This window comes from Dreissena polymorpha, chromosome 6 (genome assembly GCF_020536995.1).
Source record: "Dreissena polymorpha isolate Duluth1 chromosome 6, UMN_Dpol_1.0, whole genome shotgun sequence".
NCBI lineage: Eukaryota > Metazoa > Mollusca > Bivalvia > Myida > Dreissenidae > Dreissena > Dreissena polymorpha.
In genome coordinates this window covers 79,524,780-79,550,722 of record NC_068360.1, presented here as the reverse complement: position 1 = coordinate 79,550,722, position 25,943 = coordinate 79,524,780, and the positions used below count along the sequence as shown (strand labels likewise).

The 25,943-nt window shown below is 35.5% G+C and overlaps 2 protein-coding genes across 2 annotated transcripts in view; one reads left to right on the top strand and one right to left on the bottom strand.

The window, feature by feature from the left end:
• LOC127835053 (uncharacterized) overlaps nt 1-25,943 on the top strand; it is a 443,836-nt gene that overhangs the window by 245,497 nt on the left and 172,396 nt on the right. The gene's annotated exons all lie outside the window — the stretch shown is intronic.
• Nucleotides 12,138-20,419, bottom strand: LOC127835052 (uncharacterized). The gene is made up of 3 exons (XM_052361292.1): nt 20,100-20,419; nt 19,600-19,668; nt 12,138-13,756 (listed from the first exon to the last, which is right to left on the bottom strand). Exons 1-3 carry the CDS (start codon nt 20,305-20,307, stop codon nt 13,272-13,274), a joined length of 762 nt encoding a protein of 253 aa, XP_052217252.1. The 5' UTR covers nt 20,308-20,419; the 3' UTR covers nt 12,138-13,271.

Genomic DNA, 25,943 nt, shown 5'->3' with positions numbered 1-25,943 from the left:
GCAGTAGTGGATGGTCTGGTGGTTCCGTCATAACAACATCATCTATAGCCTCATTCGCCCTCCTCGCCGCAACTTCCAATGTATCACGTACCGATGACTTTACCGCGTCGTTATGATTGCCGCTTGTCTCGCCCGTAACACTTTGTTTGCATTCGTAATCTCGCCCAATATGCGAACAGGCTTTCGTTCCCCTCAAGGGTCGACCGCTACAACACAACCCAGATGTGTGTCTCATCTTCGTAGCTTCCGTCATCTTCACTAGTCGCTGTGTATCCCTCGACTCGATCGCAGTGCATCCAGCACTCTGCTCACTACTGTCCTTGTTCAAAATGCAAGCTTCATCAGAAACTGTGTTTTGTCCACATGTTTTAGCTGCCTTTTCTATTGCATTTACTCTTTTGGCTGATCCACACTTCATGCCTGGTATCTCAATGCCATTCAACACCATAACGTTCCGGCTAAACAAAATGTCCACTGACTCATCACCTAGTACATCATAACCAATCAACGCGTCATCCTTAATATCTGCCACAACCGCCTCACGCTCCAACGTGATTGGTCCTATCCTGAGTTTAAACCAGCCCGTACCTAACTCCGTTATAGGTAACCCATTGGCTCCCATTAAACTCACAGACCTATTTAAGGCTGGTTTCTCCTGCATGCTCATCTTGTTATAAATATTCTGGGATACCACGGATATTGTCGCCCCTGTGTCCACAGTAAACGCAACTGGTATGTCCCCGACATACCCCTCGACATAAAGCCCCTGGCTACGCCGATTTACATAGGACACCCCTTTGGCGAAATGTACTTCTCGGTATTCATCACTGATTCGCGCTTTAGGTGGATTTTGATATTCTGCTGATAATGATTCAGTGTTCGTATGGCCTTCAGATTTATTTTCTAATTGGACCACTCTTTGGCCGCAAGAGTCGGTCCTTGCACATTTAAATGGTGATCTGATGCGACAATGAGGTTTTCTGAGCTGCCATCTGGTGTACCTGGACATTCCCTTGCATAATGCTCCTGCTTATGGCATCGAAAACATTCTACGTTTCGTCTTCCGTTACCCGACCATCTACTGGACCCATTCTGTCGCTCTCACTTTTCAATTCTGCTCAGCAGCTTCTTGATATCATTGTTATTAGTTTCTTCGGTTTTATCTTCCATCTGCTTTTTCGCCCCCTCATTCGATCCCTTAGGTGTCCATTTCACAGTATGCCTTTTCGCTACTCCACCCTTTCCAACATCATCTCGAGACGACCGGAAGTCGCGATCATCTCAATAACTTGGAGTTACCCTCCGAGCATTGTGCTTGTCCCTCCGTTCACCCCTACCGGACTTCCGTATCTGGATGTAATTTACGGCGTAATAGACCGCCTCGTCAATGTTCCTTGGGTCCTTATTGAACTCAATTTCAAATTTAAGCTCATCATCACTAAGGCCGTCGAGAAACCTTCTAACTAAGTCTTCGTCCCTGGTGCGCCGGTCTCTGTAACTGTGCGCCTTGTCATAGAGACGCTTGAGCTCAGCCGCATACTCCTCTAAACTTTCACCATGTCGCTGGGACCTTCTGCTGAACTTAGCAGCGAACGCACCTGGTGTCTCAATCACCCTGAACCGGCTATTTATTTCAGCAATTAGCTCGTGGTAATTGTTGATGATACGCGGCGACAGCTGCGTGAACACAAACTGGGCTGCAGCACCTTCTAATCTAGGAAGCAGTTGGTTTAGCCTCTCGTCTTCGCTCCAGTGGTACCTACTCGCAATTATTTCGAATTGGGCAATCCAGGTAGCCCACTCTTCTTTTCCGGAGTATGCCGGCAGTTTTACCGGAAGCGGTTTAGCGACAAGTGGAGTGACGTACCTAACCCCTTGTGGTTCAATGTCGTTCGAATACCGCACTTCCCGACCGACTGTCCCTTGTTTGACCGGCCTGTCTGCGATCGTAGTTCGGCATACCTTCGTCCCCGTCACGCCTTTCACTATCATATCGATGGTCATACGCGTACCTTTCTTCTTCTCCGATACCATCCTGGTACCTTGGTATACTGTAACGCCTATTGGAGGTTGTATTTTCGTAAGCCTGCCGACTACCGTCTCTGTATTCTTTCCCCTGCAGAGGCCCGACTACCCCGTTCCGCGTACAAGTAGTCGACCCCGACTCAACCGCACTTGCCCCGATGCTCGCGTCCTTGTTATTGTTTGTGTCCATGCGACTAGCGGTACTGAATGTTTGACGATCTTGTTTCAATTTATTCAACTCAATAGTAACATCTTTGAGAACAGTTGCAAAACTCGCCAACTGCGTTTGGATCCCCGAATCCTCGCTCGATTGGTCCCCGTCGGCGGTGCTATCCGCGTCGTCGTCCCATTCCCTTTCGTGGCTTGCCCGTAGGTCGCTGTCTTCCTCCTCATTTTCGATCCGTCGTTGAAAACTTATTTCACTATCAACTCGATTTGGGGAAAGCATGTTTAGAAATGTTTATTACTTTTTTCGCGAAATATTATTTTTAGTTGATATGTGTTTGGAAATACATTCTATTTTATTTATTTAATGTGCATGTCAACTCTAGTGTAGTTTATTATTTAATTTCTGTTAGATGTGCTAAATATCTCGTTTATTAATAATTCGGTAATTCGGTAGCGTAAATATCAAGCGTTAGTTTATTGCGGTTTTAGTTTACATTAACACCAAATGTTTATTCTGCGTATTGTTCATTTCACTAGACCAGCATATAACAGCTGATCCCACCGCTGCCACCATAAATTATGTTACGCTCCGTTAGTGCGCTCCTTATCAATGGTGGTTAATGTTTAACTCAAAGTCCGATTCAACTTCATACAACTTCTATTCAGTTTCCACGAATAACTCAACAAAATGTTATATTTCCAACAACAAAATTACCTGCAACCTTTATTAAGGTTTTACAATACTTTCAATCTTGCGACGGTAAACTGCGCGTCAAAAAAAGATATTTTTGACAATGGACATTACACTCGTAAACGGGACTTCGTCGAATTTAAGGAACAATGACACTTGCCAACGATCATAACAAAAATAGATTGAATACTTTAAATAATTCTCAAGTTAAATGAAATATGTTAAATGTTCGCTTTATTATCTGCTTACAAAGGTATTACTGTTATTATAAGTTACTTAAATTACTCACGAAAAGAAAAAGTACTTTTAAGAAAAAATTGGCGTGGATGTTGCCTGCCTTAAGGTTTTGACTAGAAAATGATTCTTGTGACCAACATTTGGTCACTTTATATAGCCGAGGCGTTCCACTTGTGACCAGAAATTGGTCACTGTGACCAGAAATTGGTCACTGTGACCAAATATTGGTCACAGTGTGACCAAAAACGGGTCACGATAACTGCCGTGACCAATAATGGAACGCTCGCACGCTTAACACTTATAAATAATAAAATAGACTTTAAATGACAAAACAATTTAAAACAGACTATATGAACTAAATAATGACCTTACGTCTGCTAAAAATAGTGCAGCTTTCTTACCTAAAGCTTAAAATATAGTGCCGGTGAGATTTATGTTTACACCGCTGTGTGTTGCTATGCCAAAAATTACCCACAAGTCGACATTCCAAGATGGCGGACAGTGGAAAAATCACATGCCGATTTCTACTGAACATTACAAATAACAATACAAATAATGAAGATATTCGTATAACATGCATGGATTAGCAAAATATGTGTACTCAACTTTCACGGAGAGTTGTTTTAAGCTATAAACATTCAGTCTTAAACATAGATAATTGAAGTAAAAGTGCGTTTACGAGCGGACCGTTTTCAAGTCAACTTTACACAAGAAAGAACAGTGGCAGGATTCTTGGTCAAAAATGGTAAATTACAAACATGGTTTGATTTATATGTTAGTGGGTCTGTGTATTATCCATATGCATATTCTACTTATTATGTTTGTAAAAACACCAGACCAACCGAATGTCACTGTACACACAAGTATTTAAAAGGTAAACAATTTTTGGACTTAAAAACCAGCTCACTACATTACCTTGTACAAGAATGTCAATCTCTGGTTGCGTCGCCTCTCTTGTAGTGTGGGGTTTATCTGGTCCAGCATGGCTAAAACGCATCCATCTTTTGTGGATGTGTAACCTTGAATGATAAATCGAGTCATAGATCGCTGTTCTCGCTCAAGCTTGTCTATGTCGCCTTGCTAGTATGAGTCCCACACTACACCCCCATACTCCATTTTAGAACGGATGAGCGCTTGGTATGCGGTTTGGGGGCAGTATCTGAGGCTACGTCTCAGGAAGCCTCGTGTAGTGTTGGCCCGTTTTGTTATGTTTGAGATGTGGTATTCCATGTCAAATAATTGGAGGAAGTAATACCTTATTATGGATTCTCTTTGATGCAATTAAAGCGTCTGCTTAGTGGGAAGCGTTTTGCGTATGTTCTCTTTCAGTTAAATGCTGACGGACGAGGACATTTCGGATTTTGTTAAAGGCCAAAAGAAAAATAGATACTGTAAGTAAAACAACATCGGATGAGGGAATTTTCACTCGTTGGTTAAGATAAATACTTTCAACAGAAACTCGGAATCTGGAGATTAATCCTGCAGTTCAGCTAAACGCATTTTTGAAAAGTTTCTACTTGAGAGTTTAGAAGCTGACAGGTGAACATTACGAACCGGACAGCCTAATAATTAAAAAAAAACAGTTTGGACAGATCTCAGATATCAAAAGGGAAATGATTATGAACATAGCAAAATCAGCAAAAAAGGAGCAGGGATCATAATCACCTAAATAGTGTTCTCAACTCTCAATTTATATGAAATAATGTATTATCTTATTTATTATCTTATTTATTATCTTTAAGGATACCACTGTAGATGTGCCAAAGGAAACAACTTTCTACATAAAGGTTCATCCATCTTAGTTCAAATACCAGCCACTTGCAGAACATGCACAGCCTTGGCGATATGATGAAACAGATCAACAGGCTGAACTATGATGAAACAAAACATTCAGGTAGAAAGACAACAGTGCAAAAACTTTAAAAAGAAACCTTTGAAAATACTTACAGTGTACAAGTTGCCGGACACAAAAATGTGCACAGTTTGAACTTACATTGTACCGTACCCCCAGAAAATCATTTAAAAAAAACAGAAACCTTAACCACCTACAATGCAGAGGTGAATTAAACATTCGGACCTTCCAGACATTCCAAGTCATGGACAAGAATACATCTAAACCTGTGTCGAAGTGATTGAGTAATCGCAGAAGGAAAAACGTATCTAACAAACTAACAAACCGAAATCTTCTCACATTGAGCTCTCATCGTCCCATAGACTGAATAAGGCATTCGGAATTAGCACCTCAATGATTTCGGGCGCAAATATCAATGGTTTGTAATTTCACAATCAACATTAACTCCGGTACCAAGTAAAAACACAGGTGGTTAGCATGTGGTTAGAATATGAATTAGTAAAAACATCATTTGAAATGAAATATTATCAAATTTGAACGAAAAACCGACTTCTCTGAAAAATAAATCACTATCAAATATATATTTATGAAGGTATTCAACTCTAAATGACCCGAAAACAGGGTGCATCTCTTCTAACATACCTTCATCAATTATGCAGCGATTTCCTATGTTTACGGTCGTTACCGATTGCATTCGTTACGTTGCATTAACTGCTAGTTATGTTTTCGTAAATCTAATTCAATAAGATACTACAAAGAAAGGAAGGAAACACAACCTTTACTTGGCCGTTTTCGTTTTATGATACACCACACACCGACAACAGGAAACGTTATACAGCGGGCTCCACCTAAATTCGTTCCAACTGCAACTGCTGTTAAGCTTGACGGATAATCAGATGCAATTGCACAGACATCAAAACAAATGTAATGTTTCATTGATGAAATTGTATGAACAGCACACAAGCAAATAACACTCACCGGAAGCATGTTCGACAAAATATCAATCATCAGAGTACCGCTATATCTAAGTTGCTTATTTTAAACTAGTCATGCAACCACCAAACATATAGACTTTAACATCATTTGTATCTGTTTTTATCTCGCACTTACATAATTTAGATATATTCCTTCCTACAATTACGGATGTTGCAGCTGTAATGACATCTGTCTCACTTTACCGACAATGTTTCTTGCAAATATTTTAATCAAATATGTTGTTCCCGAACATAACCCAACAGTTGAATAATTCATAGTATTAGACTGTACATTCAAGTCTGCCCATTGCAAGGTGGAATTCTTGAAATGATATAGTAAAACAAATCTTTGTTCTTCTCCACCGTTTAAACCTGGTTCCCAGTCAGCTGTGAAGGAATCCACACCGAGAGAACCTGCTCTGACATGCCGATTCTTTGACGAATCAGGTTTGTCTGAAATACTTTATTAATACCAAAACCATAATATATTCCTAACGTAAATATCGAGAAAATCGTCGCGTTGTCCACTTAGATATGGTGTCCACATAGCTTCATGGAGGTCCTGGGTTCAGTCCCCACACATGTTGCGTTCTCAGGTACGGGTAAATTTAAGTAAACGGACTCAAGAGCGTCTAAGGATTTCAATGCACTCATTCCTAGAGGTTTATACAAACTGAATTACATATAATAAAAACAACGAATTGTGCTTTGAGCTCATACATCAGTGTTGCATTTCCATGCTGATTGTAAACACTAACCATGTATTTTCCGAAATCCTTGCTCTGTATTATGGAGATAGAGACAGGTACAACTTATATGCGCAGAGTTCACCTAAGTAATTATCTCCCAACTTGAGCCCTTAAGTCTGTACCACGAATACGCAGATATATCCAGTCGAGGGTACACCTTAATTGTAAATGTTAGCACCACGGATTCGTCTAATGCCCTCGACATGTCTGTGACAGGTGATTAGAATGGTAAAACATATTGAACAACAATCTGACAGATGTGTCTCCACATCCTCCGTACACAACTATTGAGTTGATGCGTGAAAATATTGCACATACTATGGGCCCAATTCTGTCTATAACCGGAATCAAACTAAGTGATGAGGGGACCTATACATGTACAACGTCTAACACAATGGAGCCTACTATATGCAATTCAAAAAGGGTTCTACTGAAAAACGTTTCCACTTAGATGTACAATGTATGTTATAAATAACTGACTATGTCACGTGAAATTAAAATTGTATATTGTTCAGTTTTTTAATTTTAATTATCAGTATTTTGATTTTGAAATAAATATTTCTTTCTAGATGCTGCTCAGATAACGAGATACTTTGCCATCAGCACGAGCATGTGAGACCCAATATCAATCATATCAATAGTAAATGGAACCCGCATGTTGGAGAGCGGATAAATAAATTCACTCACTGCATTCATTCTCGACGCTCGATGTGTATATGAATCGATGGTTAAATGCTCTAGAAGTCTTCATTACATGTAAGGATGTTTCGACACGTTCTTAGACGATATACACACCGATGAAAATCGCGTTCTTATCTAACGTAATTTTACACGAAATCGTTAATTTAATTACGCCGCAACACTAGCAATATTCTTTTCAGGAATAAAAACAACAAGAAAACAAAAAAACACAAACACAAAACTCACATTGAATTTGATTCAATTTAAATATTTAATTTCGCAACCGTTTTGAATTAATGAAAACATCTACAATTAATGCGCACCTAGACAATCAACATTATATCCACCACTCAATGACATCTCGAGAACACTAGACAAATCCGTGGTGCTAACGTATAAAATTAAGGCGTACCCTCCACCGCATATATCTCCGCACTCGTGGTACAAACTAAAACGCTCAACATTCGAGATAATTACTGATGTAAACTCTGCGCATATAAGTGTCTACGCAGACGGTCTGCAAACGAACCTGTATTTCTCCAGAATACAGAGCTAAGATACTTTTTCCATCTTAACAATTCGATTGGAAATGCAACACTGATGTATGAGTTCAGAGCTCATGGTAAGTCGGAATTAATCTTTGGTTTATTATATTTAATTCACGTTTAATAGTTAGTTGGAAACCATATGCAATTCGATTTCGCGATGTTTACGTTAGGACTATAATATTTGTTATGGTATGAATTAATATTTTCAGACAAACCTGATTCGCCAAAGAATCGGCATGACAAAGTAGGTTCCCTTTGTGTGGTTGAATGGGAACCAGGTTTCAACTGTGGGGAAGAACACAGAGGTGTGATACTATATCAAACCAAGGATTCCATGGCAATGGACAGACGTTAATGCAACTTCTTATACTACGTATTATTAAATTGTTGGGTTATATCTGGGGACATTATATAATGATAAAAATGTTTGCAACGAAAATTGTCGGTAAATCAAGAGACTCAGACGGCATTACAGCTACAACATCGGTAATTTTTGGTACGAATACATCAAATAAATGCAAAACAGGTAAAATGTTATGAACGTCTATATGTTTCGTGGTTTAATGAATAATTTTAAATAAGTTTCTTAGATATTGCGATTGCTCTGGTTATTCATACTTTGACCAACATGCTGCCGAGGCTTTTTGTTTGATTTAACTATGCAATTGTTGGCTGATGTGCCAAAACGTTACGATTTGTCGTTTTAAAAGAAAAGAACACAAAACAATGTGTCTGCATTCGCATCGCTATCTATAGAATACATCTACATTATAAATAGATTTATTACCTTTCTGATTATGACAAATAACCGACAAATAGCATATAGCAGTACACAGATGTATTCCTGTTTCGTTTCACACATATGGAAAAGAAGCTTCACAATGTTTTGTTTTTATATATATTTCTCGGTTTTCGTAGCTTCGCCGTATTATGGTTGGAATTGACATAATTTGCGCATATCGAACGTTGGTCTATAATACAATTACAATGTATATTTTAAATATGCTGCCCTTCCGCCGGCGCTAATAAATGTACTTGTTAAGCATGGAACATTAATATATGTAATGTTTTTTCTCAAAGCTGTGTTTCGCTTTAGCGACAAAGACGTTTTTGAACGTAGTTATCCACCGTTCCAAACAGGTTATGTTTTAATAGACAGCGTTGCGATACGTGTTGGACCATTTGTGGACATCGAACTAGTGTGTCCAGTCTTTCCAAGATGTTCGAATAAAGAAGTCAATATTGCGTCGTTTTGCCTGGGCAATGGTTTTATCTATTTACGTTGATAAAACTTGCCATATTATCTTTACGGCAAGTTTTCTGGTGTGTGCAGTTTACTATTGATATTGTTTACGCTTTTACATGCAAATGATTGCAAAAGTAACATATGCAAGTTTATCCTAATGCAATAAAAGAGTAATTCAAGTTAATTTCCCAATGCACTTAACTACTTATAATGGTAGAAAAAACAAGATCATTTAAAAAAGGATACATTGTGTATTTGACGGAAACTAAATAATCAATATCAACTCATAACCGGAGAGCATGTGTACGTCTAATGTGACCTATAAACAAATAGAGACAACAATCTACCAAGTTTATTAGTTCATGTACGTCCAAGGTGACTTGAAATCAAATGAAAACATTACACGACATGAACAAGTTGGTTTGTTTACGTCTTACGTGATTCAAAATCAAAGGAAGACACAACACTACATGAAATTATGTTGGTTTGTATAAGTAATTGGTGAAGTTTAACAATATTACGACAGCAATCTATACAAAACTATTTTGGAAATAGTTTCATTTGTATGATAAGGAAATTTTTAATACATATACTGATCTAAGTATGCAATGTCTTTTTTAACTGCTAACATAATGGCAATTTGATGTGTGCTGATAATTTGCATCGGTCAACACATAACACATTCATAATTCAAAAGTACAACGGACTAGTGCACTTGATCGAGAGACGATGATTGTGCTTTAAGTTTGTTGATGAGCATTAAACACATTAAATGGTCATTTTCAAATTTATCAAACTGAAGAATATTCATATGGATAATCGCTTTCTTTTTTCTTGAATATTTATTGCTTTATAAAATCATAAACGATGAAAACATAAACGATACACATGCATTTAGTGTAAGGCTTGGCAAATATGAATTTTAATATTATGGAAACATAATAACAAACATATGATATAATGTATTATAAATTAGTTCGAAATCGTATACATGCTAGCACTATATAATAAGTACATTTATGTATATCATTTGTTTTCTTATTTGGTAAACTTACACTTTTGTGGAAAACGCTTAATAGTGTTCGATGTACTTTTTTACCAACATCACTCGTGTGCTATATGTTTCTCCCTGTAAGCGAGGGTTGTAAGGGGGATAAACCGTTTCAGGGTGTCCATTTGGCTCTCTGGACTTTCGGACTTCGTACTGCTTATCTGAGAGATATGTTAAGATATATGAGATAAAAGTATGTAGACCTCATGTCACGAAAGCGAAGATCACAAAGGACATAATGTGTTTTTGTATTTCCGTTTTTTATTCTTAAGGTTTATTCGCATATTTTCTTGAAATCTCAGAGAGGTATAACATCAATTAATGGGTAAGAATGCCTTTTGGAGTGCATAAGCAGTGCAGAAGATCACAAAGTCTTATTCTAATATGTTTAGAGCTATTGTCCTTTTTTAAGTTTTGCACTTCAGTTGTATCTGGAGCATATTTTGAAAATTAACAAACACGTATTAACTTTTAACTTTAAAGGTAAGTAGATCTCATGAACGGAAGTGCGTGCACAAGAACCATAACTCTTGCTAAAATGCATTCAGATATACATTGTATTGCTTTTCGCGATTCATATGGCTACTCTCCTTCAATCGATTTCTGATGCCTGGCTTATTTCATTTAGGGCTAATTGTATTTTGAAACAACTGCACATTTATGAAGGACAGTTATTGTGGTGTTAAGGGTCTTTTTGCTTATTTTTGTATTATTCCTTTTTGTCTTTGGAGTATTAAAATGCATAATATAACAAATGTCTTGTAAATAAAAATCCGAGCATTCGGTCTATAACTTAATGGATTTTAGTGAAAAGAACTATGTTGGTATAGGGCTTTATGATATATTGCTAATATTTCGGTGCACTATATAATGGTATTACAAATGAATATATTAAGCTGACGCTTAATATATACACAGATCATGGCGGATATGTGCCTAGTGCAAGAACTATAGTTCATCGTTCAGGGGTTTTGAGTTTTAACCATGAATTGCTAACACCCCCATAGCAAACTACAAAGTATTTCGTTTAGATAGTATGCGTTTTTTTTTATACGGGAATGTTCTTCCTAAATATGGTGATGTGTGTATGTCCTCAAACATGTTTTAAATTTTTAATATGTATAAAAACGTTTAGGTAATAAGCACATTTAGATAAAATGTTATATAATTAACAAATTCAGAACGTGTTAAAGATATATTCTAAAATTGCGTTTAGATTCTTCATATTTACCTTTAGCGAATGTTTAGTCTCTCTATGGTGTAACGCGTTGGACTCAGCGATGTTGAATATGTCAAATGCAGAGAAACAAAAGGAGACCTTTAGAGTCATTGATAATGAAATGTTTCTTGTAAGTTTCGTGTTATTTTAAATCAGTAAACTTGAGATCAATGCCACTTAATGATTTGTGTTTCGTTTAGTCAAGACGACATATGTGTTTACGTCTTACGTGATCATTTATTAACGTCATTTAAATATAAACGTCCTGACACAATGCATATAGACATTTGACATAAACATATCATCTTATAAGATAGGAAAGTGCCATTATTAAGACACTAACGCCATGTTTTAATTGATACGTCATAACATTAGTCTATCAATAAACTTCATACAAATAACCATAGAATGCAACTTAATCCTCGTGAAAATGAGCTACAGCTTCATTTAAGAAAAAAACACGTTTTGGCGTGACTGTACTAACACACTTGAACTATATTTCCTGTTGCTTTGGAGTAGCGGAAATCCAAAACCTGGCCTGAGAGGTTACTGAATACCTTTAATATATCTTATAGTAATGGACTCATTCAAGAAAAGCTTGTTGAAATGATTGTGTCAGGAGTAGTATATATATATATATATATATATATATATATATATATATATATATATATATATATATATATATACATATATATATAAGTGGTACATTTTCTAAAAGCGATTTCCGTATATTGATCGAATAAGGTTATTTATTGGTGAATGTTCGCATTCATTTCAATTTATTTAATGATATTCAATACTTTATCTTGTATCCATGCAGTTGTTCTGACGAACTCTTTCGAAGTGAGTTCGCCATGTAAAACAATCTTTGTGTTTCGTTTATTTTGTTTTTTTTATTAAAAAGTGTTCACGTGTTGCATAATGTTACTGTTTATTTCAAATTCTTCCTTATCGTTGAAATGCATCGAATCATAGTAATAAGTTGCATTTAGTGTACACATGGTCAGATGCGCTTCTCTCCATTACACAATAATTGTATTCGCCACGGTAACCACCAAAACTTTCCACAAGTTGTAGCAAATATATCAATTGATATTTACAAACATAGGTAATGAGAAGCAGGATTCTGTCAAATCCAGTTGGTCTGCAAGTCGTTTAGGGAATCTGTTCCAAGCACGCCCATCTCTCAAATCAAGTCGATTTTGGTGTCAGTAAGCCCCTTTTCCGCTATTCGATGGTTTTATTGAATTAATGTTTAATCAAATATTATTTGTCAATATGGATATTTATTTTTTTTTATTTATAAACAATACAGTACATAACAGAACATACAACGTAACATTAAACATACAAATGATTTAAGCTAGGGACAATGCATCGGAACGTACGATTCAAAGCAATGGTTGTTTTAACCGGTTTAAGGCAGTAGAACAGTTACTTACACATATACAAACGTTCGATTAATAGCATGTGTACATGTATAATAAAATTATGAACTTTAATGTATTTACTTCTACTCTTACATGTTACACATGTATTTCGGAACAATTAGAAGTCAACCATAAATTGGGAATTTTCGCTCTTGATGTCATGATATTGGGAATATGACAAATTGACGGTTATAGAAAAAGCAAAATTAAGAAATGGGAGGTAAAATTGTATGAGTGTAGTTTTAGTAGAATGCATTAAAGTGATGCATACAATCATAAATTATTTATGCTAATGAACTTGATTCTGCAAAGTAAACAAACTAATGTATTGTTCAATTGTTTCGCATTGAATCACTAACCATCAAAAGAGCACACATCTTAATTGTTAATCAATACGCTAGCGTGAGCACACGGCGCACGTCAATTCCCGGCCGTTGATGTAAGGAGGACATTGCAATGAACCGCAACGCGCTTCCGTCAGGAACATTAGCTTCCCGTCCTGGCTCTCGCCTTTTCCGGGAACCACTTCAGGTTTTCCATCAAGGCAGATGTACTCTGTTGATGCATCATGTAGTGTGGATCCCGCGACCAAATATCCGTTGTACTCCATTGTCCAGCCGTCAAAGCATTTCAGCTTGGCGGGAATCATTAACACGGACTTCCGGCTCGTGCGGCAGACGGCACAATGGGGATCTTGTTGGTGGATGTTACCAAAGAAACCGTGGTCGCTTTCTCTGTTGTTTAGCTGGTATTCTCCGCCGTATACGAATGCGGAATCGTTAACAGTCTCGTCATTGTAATGACCCCACTCTGGCGTTTCCGGCAGACACAAAAAGTTTGCAGCGGCTCCTTTATGTGTGTAATACGACCCACCGACGTAACCTTAGGAATAGAAAAGGATTGTACTGTATACAACGATCTATCACTCATTATTGTTAAAATATTACATGCTCAAGTAACGTTTCTATTATACATGACTTCGTTAGCGCATTCGCTTACGGTCCGAGAAGACAATGATTCAAATCCCGGCGACGACAGGTTTTTTGTGTTCAGCTTTTTTCTTACTTTGAAAATTAGTGAAGGCTATGATTTTTAACAATCATATTTAATGACGTGTGAAAAAATCCAAAATTTGTGAACAATTTACTTAAAAACGTGGAAGCAAGATTTTGATGAAATTATCGTTGCTCAACAACCATTTTCGTAGATGCCATCTTATAAATAAATATGCTCCTAACATTTTAGCTTGATTTTGCATACTTAGTTATTGTTAACGTATGTTGATATTAGTCTGCAAATTAGGTTGCCTATTATTTGAAAGTATTGACATACTTTGAAAAAGGATGAAACCCTACTGAACGTGTGCTCCCAAATACAACGTACATGTAATATTTTGCCAAAGAAAAATGGTCGTTTAATATAACAACAAACAACAAAACAACAAATGGTCCCTTTCTGTTTTAATAAAAATGATGGATAACAGCATAATGAGAAGTAACAAATCAAACAAGATATAATTTTGACTTAAGCTTCCGAATGAAAAAGTCGCTCAGCCTCGAAAATAATGATAATGTAATGTCAACGTTAATTACCACGTAGTAAAAATATAGCAAAGGAACCTGTAATAGTTATGATACATATTTACTTATTTTGTTGTTTCAATAAACAACCAATGGACATATCTGTAGGGAACCATGTTTTCTCCAAATTAAAAACGTCCGGCCAATCATAAACATTATATACATCAGTGCATTAACTTGCTCGCATAATGCAAAAGCCTCTTGATACGTGTTTCAGATTTTCCGATTGGTTTAGGGTCTTTTGCAAGATTTCATCACTCTTGTTTCATACATTTGTACTTTTTCTTTTAGAAAAAAATACGTTACCTATTTAGATTAGCATTCAGTCAACAGTTCCTTAAGCATTTACTTCAGCAGAAACTTTAATATATTTTGCCAGCAGCATATTAATTGTCTTGAACAATTTGTTCAATCTCTTGAACAAAAAATTGTACGTAAAGACTCGCATATCATAAGATTGCGTAGTTGACTGGCAAACGGCGATTTTAACTTCATATTGAATACAGATTTTGGTATATCAAAAGAGACGATCCAAGTTTGCTGATCAAAAATTTAATCATAGACAGACACACTCCTTCATACCAATAATACTAAAATGATATCAAATAATATAAGCAGGTGTTCAAACTTAGAAAAGTATTGGTACTCGGTGTTTCAAAATAATACTTTTATCTGTCTCATATTGCTATGTTGGAAAACAAATCCAGGACAAAGTTCATTGTCATGGTGTTACAAAATGGACACGTATTTGTAACAATAGTGCCCAAGATAACTTGAACTTTTATCACTAAAATGTAATATTTCATCAATATATTCCCAGAATAGTTAACCTAAAAGTCTGAGAAATGTGCCTTGAAAAAAAATTGGTTGGCATTTTTAGGCATTGCTTCTTTTTATGTTTTTTAGTATTTACATAACCTCTGCTGAAAATCTAGAGGGGATGTCCCATTCTCAGGTGCTTGACATCCTTTTAATTAGGTCAAAGGTCAATGGGTACAGTTTTCAGTTGTTTAGGAGATAAAATACATCTCATTGTGATTTCTTACCAAAATTAAAAAGTTTAAGGCAGTAATATTGTCTGACAATGAACCTGCTTGGATCTAATTCAAATTGTATCTATGCCAGTGTTCATTTATATACGTCAAATCAACAGAATAAAATATTATGTTCAAAAAGTATTTTTTAAACAATGGAACAGTTTGTGCTAATTTTTGTTAACTCTATAAACATATTTGTCAAGTAAAAAAAAGTAAAAGGATCCATTATATATACATGTATAATGAAGAATAACGTACGCTTAAAAAAGACTGAAACTCTTTTGTGTATACGAAATAAGTAGGCATGTTGGACAGAAATACACTGTTATAACTACTGACCAACCATTATACAGCACAGGCAAAGAAATATTATGGGCAAATAAAAAACGTTACAAGAATGTTATTTTCATGATGGGAGGACTTCATGTATGCTTCAATATCCCTCGCGCGATCGGTCAACATATGGAATGTTCAGGATTGGAGGACGTATTTCTTGAAGCAGATGTATTTGGACCAAATACTGGACCAAATAACTAAGGTTATGGATGGAAAGGCATATTATCGTACGGTTAGGGGCCATATGCTTGCATATGAGGCGATTTGGAGGTTAAAGTCAAGATATTTTAGTCAGTGGTTAGAATCAAAGAAAGAAGAAATCCCAGAACTTGAACATGAAGTTAGAGTGTTAGAGGTTGCTTTTGAAATGAAAAGTCGCTTGAACCAAGATGATATTCGTGAAGCAAATGATAATCTTCTTGAAGCAGTCAAGAAAAAAAAGATTACTAGATAAATTCGTCAAAGAAAAAAGTGAAGTGAAAAACTTTTTTCTGGAATTCCTACCTGCATTTGGTTGACATACCTATGAAGTTCATTAAAGCCCAAAGAATAGGCTATTGGCTGTTGCATATTGAAGCCTTTTCAAAGATGATACCGAAGCTAATGGTGATCGACCACACAAACTATGACCGTTGGGGTCCTGTATATCTAGCATACATAAAAGCATTTTAATATGCAGCACCTGAAGTGTTCAAAGAGTTTATTGAATGTCACTTTGTTGTCAGGATGAAGGAAAAATAATTCAACGGAGTACCTGTCGACCACGCTACTGAGTGGATAAACAGAATGTGTAAAATGACTGGGGGTATAATTGGAATAACAAGACAGGACCACCCAAGAGCTAGTTTTTATATTGTGTGGTGAGTAAGATCTGAGGTTTCCAATAGTACCATGAAATTGTTCAATCAACATGCTGTGGATGAAGATAATGGCATATTTAAGAATAGAGCAGATGGAACTCGTTTGAGAGTTTCTTCAGAGGAAGAGTGCATCAAGAAAATGAAGCTCTTTCGTTCATACATGTTTGATAGAGGAGTGCATGAAGAGGAGAACAGACTGTTCTCAATAGCATCTAAGGACGTTGCAACTAATCATATCAGAGATGATTTATTAACCTGTGAAAATCGAGGTAAAACATTACTCCAGGAATTTGTAGAGTAAACGCTGAAAGAGCAGAATGTTTAATTTTATGCACTTAATGAAAAGGTACAGTCCAAAACATATGCATATCTTTATAAGGAGACAGTCAGTGAAAAGCAGAAAGTGACAATGATTTTAAAGGCTGACAGAAAGCTAAGGCAAAGACTTTTCAACGCAGCTAATTCAGGGAGAGCCGTAGAAACAGCATTTGTACTAGAACAACTACTCCCAGTGCTTACAAAGGACAATGATATAGTGATGCCTCAAGTTGTTCCGACAACGACTGATGCAACATATGCAATAATTGATGGACACGCGCTAATACAGAGTTTAGGTAAGCCTAAAGACTGACAAACGTTTGGAAAATATGCAACTGTTTAAGGCATTTCAGCGCAAACAATACCCGAGTTGATGCGACTTTTGATTTATACTTTGGAAGTAAATCTATCAAAGAAGCAACGACAGTTCAGAGGAAAGGAAAACGTCGATATATTAGGAAGCTCATAACAAGTCCAAACGTTCCTGTTCCGCAAATATGGGAACAGTTTATCACGCACAGTGACAATAAAGCAGACTTGGCTGAATTTCTCTCAAACGAATTGCTATACAAACAGAAAATCTTCCAGCAGAATCAACTATATTTGTAGGAGGTGGATTTCCAGGTGATGTTGATTCAAAGTCGAGTACTTTTGATGCGACAAACCTATGTGTAAATCATGATGAGGCAGATACGCGGATGATATTGCACTCAAAGGACGCTATTGATAGAGGCAACAGGCGTTTAGAAGTAAATGGTAGAGACACTGACGTCCTGCTCTTGTTAATATACCACCTTGAAACTGACGCCGAGGTATATATGATATTTGGTACAGGCAAACAAAGAAAATGTTATCCTGTGAACACAATATCTGAAAAACTAGGTGACAATGTCAGAAGGAACATTTTGGGGTTTCACGCATTGACAAGATGCAAAAACGCGTCTACTCTATACGGATAAAGTAAAAAAACTGCTTGGGTGAAGTATATTGCACAACCTTATACATTGGAGGGTGTTGATAGAGATGGTGATGCTCTAGCAGTTTCTAAATTTATGTGTGTGCTGTATGGCTGCTGTCAGGACCACCCACCAAACATTGACACACGAAGGTATCAGTTATTTTGGAAAGCCAGGAAGAGTTTGGATTTGTGACACCCTACAAATGATGCGCTTAAACTTCACATTAACAGGGCAAATTATCAGGCAAATATATGGCTAAATGCAACAGATAAGGATTTTCAGCCTGATGATCCTCTTTATACTGGCGCATGGAAACTTGCAGAAAATTCATTGAAACCGGTATGGATGAGGAAACCAAAGGTTCATGCAGCATGTGTCCAGTTTGTATCATGTGGCTGTCAAACCAAGTGTAGAACAGCACGATATAAGTGCTATCGATCTGACCAATGATGCTTGTTTGAATGCGCAGTGAAGCGAATGACTGTTTAAACCCTAAACAAGTATTGTAAACGATAAAAGATAAGGATATACATATACTGCCATAGTAATTCGTGTTTTGAATGAAACTTATTACACAAGACGGACATTATCTTCAGCAATATGATACAGAAGGTCATTATAGTGCATTGAAGTAAGATTAACATTTGTTTAATTTTATAAATGGTACTTCAATATTGTTTAATATATTTTTTAATAGATCACTGTTTTTGATAAAATAATTTCTGTTTTACATTATTCATATCTATTACAATTAATACTAATTTTGTGAAGTAAAAATAACTTATCTTGCATGAATATGACATTATAGAACGAACAGTATTAAGAACTTCATGAGAGTATAATATTTGAACTGAAATCTTTTATCTAAAATAGTATTTAGCATAATATGCATAAAAACACTATATATATTTAGACTGTAACGAAGATCACACATGTTTACTTGTAACTATTTTTTCATTGTTTTGAGTCTCGCAATTATATTGATTGAATATTGCAGACATAATGTTGGTTCTTATTATAAACATTTGTTATATTATAAAACGCAATAAGTATTAAAAGTCTAAAAATGAACATTGTTTCTTTTAATTTAGGTAAAGTAATTTACAAAGTTAGGAACATTCACGTAAAATACAACAGTGAAATACTCTTTTCATCATCAAAGTATCCATCTCTCATTGAAAAAGTACTTACAAATATATAATACATGGATCTTTGGTTGGTTTCAACATACACTGCATTTTACATCCTATACGGGTTATACAAGTGCACTTGATGACCGTTGACCTACTTATGAAAAGCCAAACTCAGTTAAAAAATGAGAAAACCCTTCAAGTATCAAATATAAGTCAGTAGTTCAGGAGTAAAATTAGTAAAAGTATCTGATATTTCACAATTTTGGCAATGTTACCACAATTTGTAAAGAAAAATGCACCCAATGACCTTTTGGCCTAATTACAGGGTCGTCAAGCATCCCAGTGGGTGGTATCCCCTCCAGAATGTTTTTTAAAGATATTTGCAATCATTATAACATTATAGGAAGCCATGCCTAAGAAATGCCATCAGATGTCAGATTTCGGGACATTTTAGGCCAACTTAGAAATGACATGAAACCAATTACACACAACTTCGGCGTACCTTTGTAGACGGTCTCGGTTCCATTTCCAGGACAGCTGGTCCGCCCCCATCTCACGTAAGTTCCGCCTCCTGGGAAAAAGAAGTTAGTATAGATGCCCAGTAATAATTAGATAAAATATATCAGCAGTATCGTTGTTGTCGTCGATGTTTTAAAAATAAGTATCATTATAATCTTTTACCATTGCTATCTACTGTGATCCTAAGAAGAACCACACGATTATGACGACAATAATAACAATAATAATAATAATTAATAATAAGTATTATTATTATTATTATTTTAATAAATGAAATAATAATAATAGTAATGATAATTTTAAAAATAATAATAATAATAATTAGAAGAAGAAGAAGAAGAAAAAGAAGAAATAGAATAAGAAGAATAATTAAAATCATTAGAATATGATTAGAATAATAATTAGGAAAAAAAATAATAATGAGAATAATAAGAATAATAATAAGAGTAATAACAAATAACAAAAGAAGAAAAAGAATCATACCATGGTTACTCTGCATCTGTGTCAATTCTTTGCGAATGGCATCTACCTCTCCCACTTTCTTCTTTAAATCGCTGATTTCAAACTCCAATTTAACAACTTTCGTTATTAATTTCTCCTCGTAATCAAACTTGGAGCATTTAGGTTCAAGACTTTGTCCGGAACTCAAAACTAGGAGAACAATTAAGCGAGAGACCATTCTAACCCTCATGTTGATATTTAATGCAGCCTGGATAAACACAGTTTTATATGCAAGGCGACTGAGCGTACTACATGCAGGTGTTGTGCACAAGGGCGGCTTTAAGTGTGAGGAGATGCGGCGCACTCCCACTCTTAAACTGTCCCTAAAAACATTTAAAGAATTGTGGTTAGGTACCATAACCTTTAGAACTCGTCTATGTGCATATCATAGTTAAAATCAAACAGTAACTGAACAACGCAACCTGTTGAATACGATATGGAGATTTTAAAGATACATGTATACTAGTTTGTTTAAAATGTATAGCCCTTTAGTGGTACATGTTGAAGACACGTGCATTAACCGACTTTGCATTTCTCCAGAAAACGTATCGTTCTATCTTAAGACTTTGATATCGGTTATGTAACATTCACGTCGTCTCTGTTTTATTAACGATCACGCAAACTGTCACATGTCTTTTTGTAGATCCCACCTATCTTAAAAGAAATCCTCAGTATATACTTGACCATATATCCCGCCACAGTTAATGGAAACTCTTTCGCTCTCCCCCACCTTGAATCTTAATATCCGCACTTCTGCCTTTAACCCGAAGAGCTGTACTGACATTTATTCGTTATCTACAATCGAGTGAAAAATTAAATGCGTGCTTGGTTTTGACATTAGAAGCAAACATTTGGAAAGCTTGAGAAATCATGATATATTATCTTATACGATATTCAGCCGAAATGTCTGTTCCGTCTTGTTGAAATAAAGTTTGCTTTCAAATGTATATAGACAAGCACGTGTGTACATTGATTAGAGAGAATCTGCAGAAACTGATACAAGGAGATGCGAATGATACGCCGGTAGTTGAAAGAGCTTTCATATTTATGTGGTTTTTGTATGGGCGGTGGTGGCGAAAGCGCTGATTGTCATGATGGTGTTTGGGCGACTGTGATGATATTTGTGACGCAGTTTGGTGAGGTTTTGTCTTAGAAAACTGTAGGTTTACCTTAATTTATTTTGGAGGTAGTTCCATTGTAGATTATTTTCGTGTTCCTCGCTATACTGATGTGTTGTCTGTAGATGAGGTCATATGGCTAAGGATTAATCTTAAATCATTGAGTTTTATTTGAAATATTTACGCCCTTATTACATCATGTTGCAATAAAGTCACATGTGTATCGTCTTCAAATTTGAAGGACAGTGATTTTGTATTGACTTTGTTTTACATATCCAGTCTTGGCATTTAACCGCACCCCAATTATTTGATTTAACTATTCCAACACGGTGATCCTTACTTGAATAATTTAATTCTTGATTTCGTGTTTAATGTGTTTTACAAGATATCCGAACGTTTACAAATGAACCCAGTCTATTGAAAAACGTTCAATTCGAAGAATGAAACCTTTCGTATTAACAAAAAAGTTACTTTCCAATAAGTGAACCTGTTGCATAAACACCATTGAGAAACTTAAATATTTAATAAATTAAATTAAATTTTAAATCGCGTAACGTTTCCTCCCCACTAGTATTTAAACGGGAAATTTATTTTTTCGATATCTAGTGTTTATTCGGAGCAAAAATCCGGCCAACAACTATTCATATATTATACTAATATAAATTGACAAGACGGTCGTTGGCCATTCAAGGCATGTGAATAGTATCCATAATTCATACTCAACTCATAGTGGAACAAACAATCGGTTTTAGTGGCACCTACCCAAAACATGAAATTATTTATTGCCTAACCCTTGGAATTCAGAGTGCATTTCTTTTTCGGCGAACTGTTTTATCCTGGTTTTTGACCTTTAACAGCTTTTATAATGTGAGAGACATTTTCCGCCCGCTAACCAGAATTTACAAATCATAATACGAACAGATTAGCTGCATACGTGCGTCTTTTTCGGGATAAATCGGTACAGCATGAAGGTGTATAATTTTCGTTTTTTACGACTATTCTGTGGCAATGTAAGTATACACATATTTAAGTAAGGCTAACATGCTCCGTATCACAACAAATTCAGGGTAAATGCTGAGTCATTGAATCGTCCTTTTGACGCCAGATTATGCTCGCATCGATTCACGCATGTATGCTTATAACAAAGTCTTGGTTTCAAAATATAAAGAAACACGAATATTGAACGTATTGACATACTGTTAAATATTCATTTAGATTCCGACATCAAATTTAACGTATTTATTAAACAAAGTTTAATTTGAATTGAAACATTGGTTATATTATTTTCAATGAGTCTCTCAAACAACAGCATGAAATATTAACTGTGCACGTGAAAACTCATAAAATCTACCTAAAACATTATGCTTGCGTTCTATCATTTTCCGAAAAAAAGCAAATAAAAGGTAGTGATATATCTACTAGGAAAAGTCAATAAAGTAATAATAATAATCATCATCATTATCTCCGCTTTTTTATTTTATTCATAATGGTAAATATCAAGATAAGAACATTTACTTTAATAGATAGTTTACTTCAGGTATAAAACTAGTAGTTTATATATGTATAGGAAAGCATACATATATACCTAGATGAAGTCTATAGCAATATGAAGAGAGTAGCTTGATAGAGTATATGCCTATGGGATGAGACTACTTATAGTGTGTCTATAGCAAAAGGAAAATCTAGACGGAGTCAAAAGCCTCAGGAACACAGGACATGGTGGCAAAGGAATAACTTGAATAGTTGGAGATTGGTGGAAACTTTGTTCATAAAAAAATGTACATTCTTCAATGTACCTATTACTAGAATCCATTAATTGAAGTAAAACTGAAATTCAAAATATATCTGGTCCCCCCAAAAAGTAAAATGTCCGACTACATGTACCCCACTGCCCTGAACCCCGAAAATAAATTATACTGTTTTTGATATGTCAATTGTTGTCCGGTAAGTTCCTCAATTTAAAAATTTAAATCGTGATTATTATTAAGGTATTATTAAAATCATTGTTTAACATTTGAACATCTCTATATACTTGAAATTAATTGGAAGAATTATGAAATCTATGTTACTGATGCTCATCGTAATTAGTTTCTATAATACTATCCTCCGATTACCTATGTCGAGCAGTTAAGGGAACAAGTAAAATAATTTCTGAATTTATGCAAACAATGCCGCAAAAACGATTTTCGTTTGAATATTTATTTAATTCCCGTTAAATCAATGTCAAAATTGTTTATTTACAGCGTGTTTATCCACGCAAAGCTGATAGTCCCATACTTATCCATATATAACATCAACTTCTCGCGTTGTTTACCTGGAATCAAGATATCAAATCCGAAAGGCAAGAGAACTCGATTGAAATATGCATAAGGCCAACAGAATTTCGCAAATTCGATTCTATGAACATATTTATACAAACGGAAACAGTAATTTAACTTTTTTATAACTTCTTTTTATATACTTAACACGTTTTTTATCGGTAAAGCTTTGTTTTTGAGCAACATTGACATGTAAAAAATCTCAAGAATTTCATAAATACAAACGTTCGCAATTTGTTCAAATAATTTTTCAGCATATATGTTACTTTTAGAAGATTTGATAAAATACGCATCCAATCGGGACGGGGTATACCAGGGCTTTTTTCCTTCTGTTAGAATGGCCGTTTTTCACAAGTTCTGAAAATTCGATACTCAAATGTTCACAATTTCAAGAAGTTCACGACTCAAATTTTCACAATTATGTTAACAAGTTTGAACAGTTCGCGACTAATATGAACACAACATTAGGGGGAGGCAAGGCCGCTTCACAAGAACAGGAAAAAAGCCCCGATTCCCACTTAACATGTGTTTATCCTCATGTCACCTATGTTTAGCTGTTCAATTCAACGTTTTCAGGAGAAAGTAAAGTAATGTTCTTTAAAATAATTCAAATATATGAAAATGTCGTTTTAACAGTAGCGCAGTCGTCTGTCTCACGTTGCAATTTATCTGGATATTTAATGAAGAGGACCAAAACACATGAATGAAATAGGGATACATTTGGATTATTTCAGTAAGTTTTTTAAATGCATTTATACTTTTTTTACTCATTTTCGTCTTGTCTGCATTTATTTTCAAAGGTAGTAATGTTAGTGAAACAAACTACTCAAAGCACATGCGTGTGACGTCATCACGAGAGTCGCGTTCTTACTGCAAACAAAGTGATCGAAATTAGTCTACGCTCCATATAAGGGAAACGCCCGATATACGACATGGGAAAGAATGGAGCAAAACGTGTGGTTCAAATAGTAAAAGTATTCAAAAATTAATCGCTTAATGCTAACATTAACAACAATGATTTGTGTTTATTGGTCAGTTCTAAGTACCCATGATTCATCATATCATATCAAAGATCTATAAATAAACACAGATTGTTATATCGGCAAGTGTTGTCAGTTCACACAACCCAAGTGATTCTTATTCGCATGAAAACACTCATTCGCAACCACCCACAGGGATGGGAATAAGTGGTTTCTGTTAGCCCGAGACAAGCTGATTTTGGCCTGGGCAACTCAGTTTTAAATGTTGGTAGTTTGGTCCGTTAACTACATTTTAAAGCGTGAAACATTTCATTGCTTTAAACTTTGAATAAAACATTGGTGACTGTTGGTTAATAACCATTTGAATAATATTCATATATTTAGGCCTCGGCAATTATTCAATTCAGACTCATTATATATACATAATGCATTGAACTTGTCATGTCAACGTGAAATGGTGTTGATTAATATAGATTATTATATTTGAAGAAGGTTTTAGATACAAATGAGACACATGAACATTGATTTGGGCTCGAGACTCTATAGTTGGGCATCCAAAATACTAAGTATGGTTGCCTGTGCATGCGACCTATGGCAAGACGTTAGATTCCATCCCCGACTAATATAGGCATTTTGGATAGGCAATAAGCAGGTTATAGGATATTAAACAGATCCAGGTTTTCGTATGAAATGACGTTATTTAAAACATATATGATCATAGTTCATCCCAAACACTTAAGGGTTTTATAGCCATATATTTTTAGTAGCAAGTAATACTAATATGCTCACGGCTACATTGTAAAGCAGGAAACATAGACTAGTTAATATATTTGCTGCTGAGGTAATTCATGTGATGTCATTCTCGCCAGAAATTTGCTGCAAGACCTTGGGGGACTTTCTGTAGACTGTTAAAAAAATCAAATCTTTGTTTACTCATAGATTTTTGTTCGTATGCACATGGGCATCTCATGTGGATTTCCACATTTTTTTTGGAAACGCTGTATGTGAAAAATGTTCAAGTATATTTTCAAGCTTTTCATCGCATTGTAGTCACAAATAGCATTGATAATATTTATGTACTCAAAGAAAATATTTACAAATATGTGAACTCAACAAAACACATTTTCGCTCTACAAATTTGGTATTCTGTGATAATCGTTTTGTTAAAGGTCAAGATATAAATAGATGGTAGCATTTTGTTTTATGTGAAACATTATGAGATTTACAATACATGGTTTATATTCTATTTGGACACGTGGCTTTTAGTTCAGGACAAGTAGATTTTTAAAGTACCCCGGTAATTGCGTTGCAGGTGAAGCTCGAGTCATGAACAGTCTTGCGTGATATGAACAATGTTCCTTTTTGATAATATTCATTCTTTATATAACTGTTTTTACTGAAAAAGTATAA

Bases quoted from the DNA above. Each gene is read 5' to 3' on its own strand.
- LOC127835052 (XM_052361292.1), bottom strand. From the start codon at position 20,307: ATGAGGGTTAGAATGGTCTCTCGCTTAATTGTTCTCCTAGTTTTGAGT. The intron at 19,669-20,099 runs GTATGATTCTTT...TCTTTTTCCCAG, and splicing joins ACAGATGCAGAGTAACCATG to GAGGCGGAACTTACGTGAGA. The intron at 13,757-19,599 runs GTACGCCGAAGT...TCTATTCCTAAG, and splicing joins AACCGAGACCGTCTACAAAG to GTTACGTCGGTGGGTCGTAT.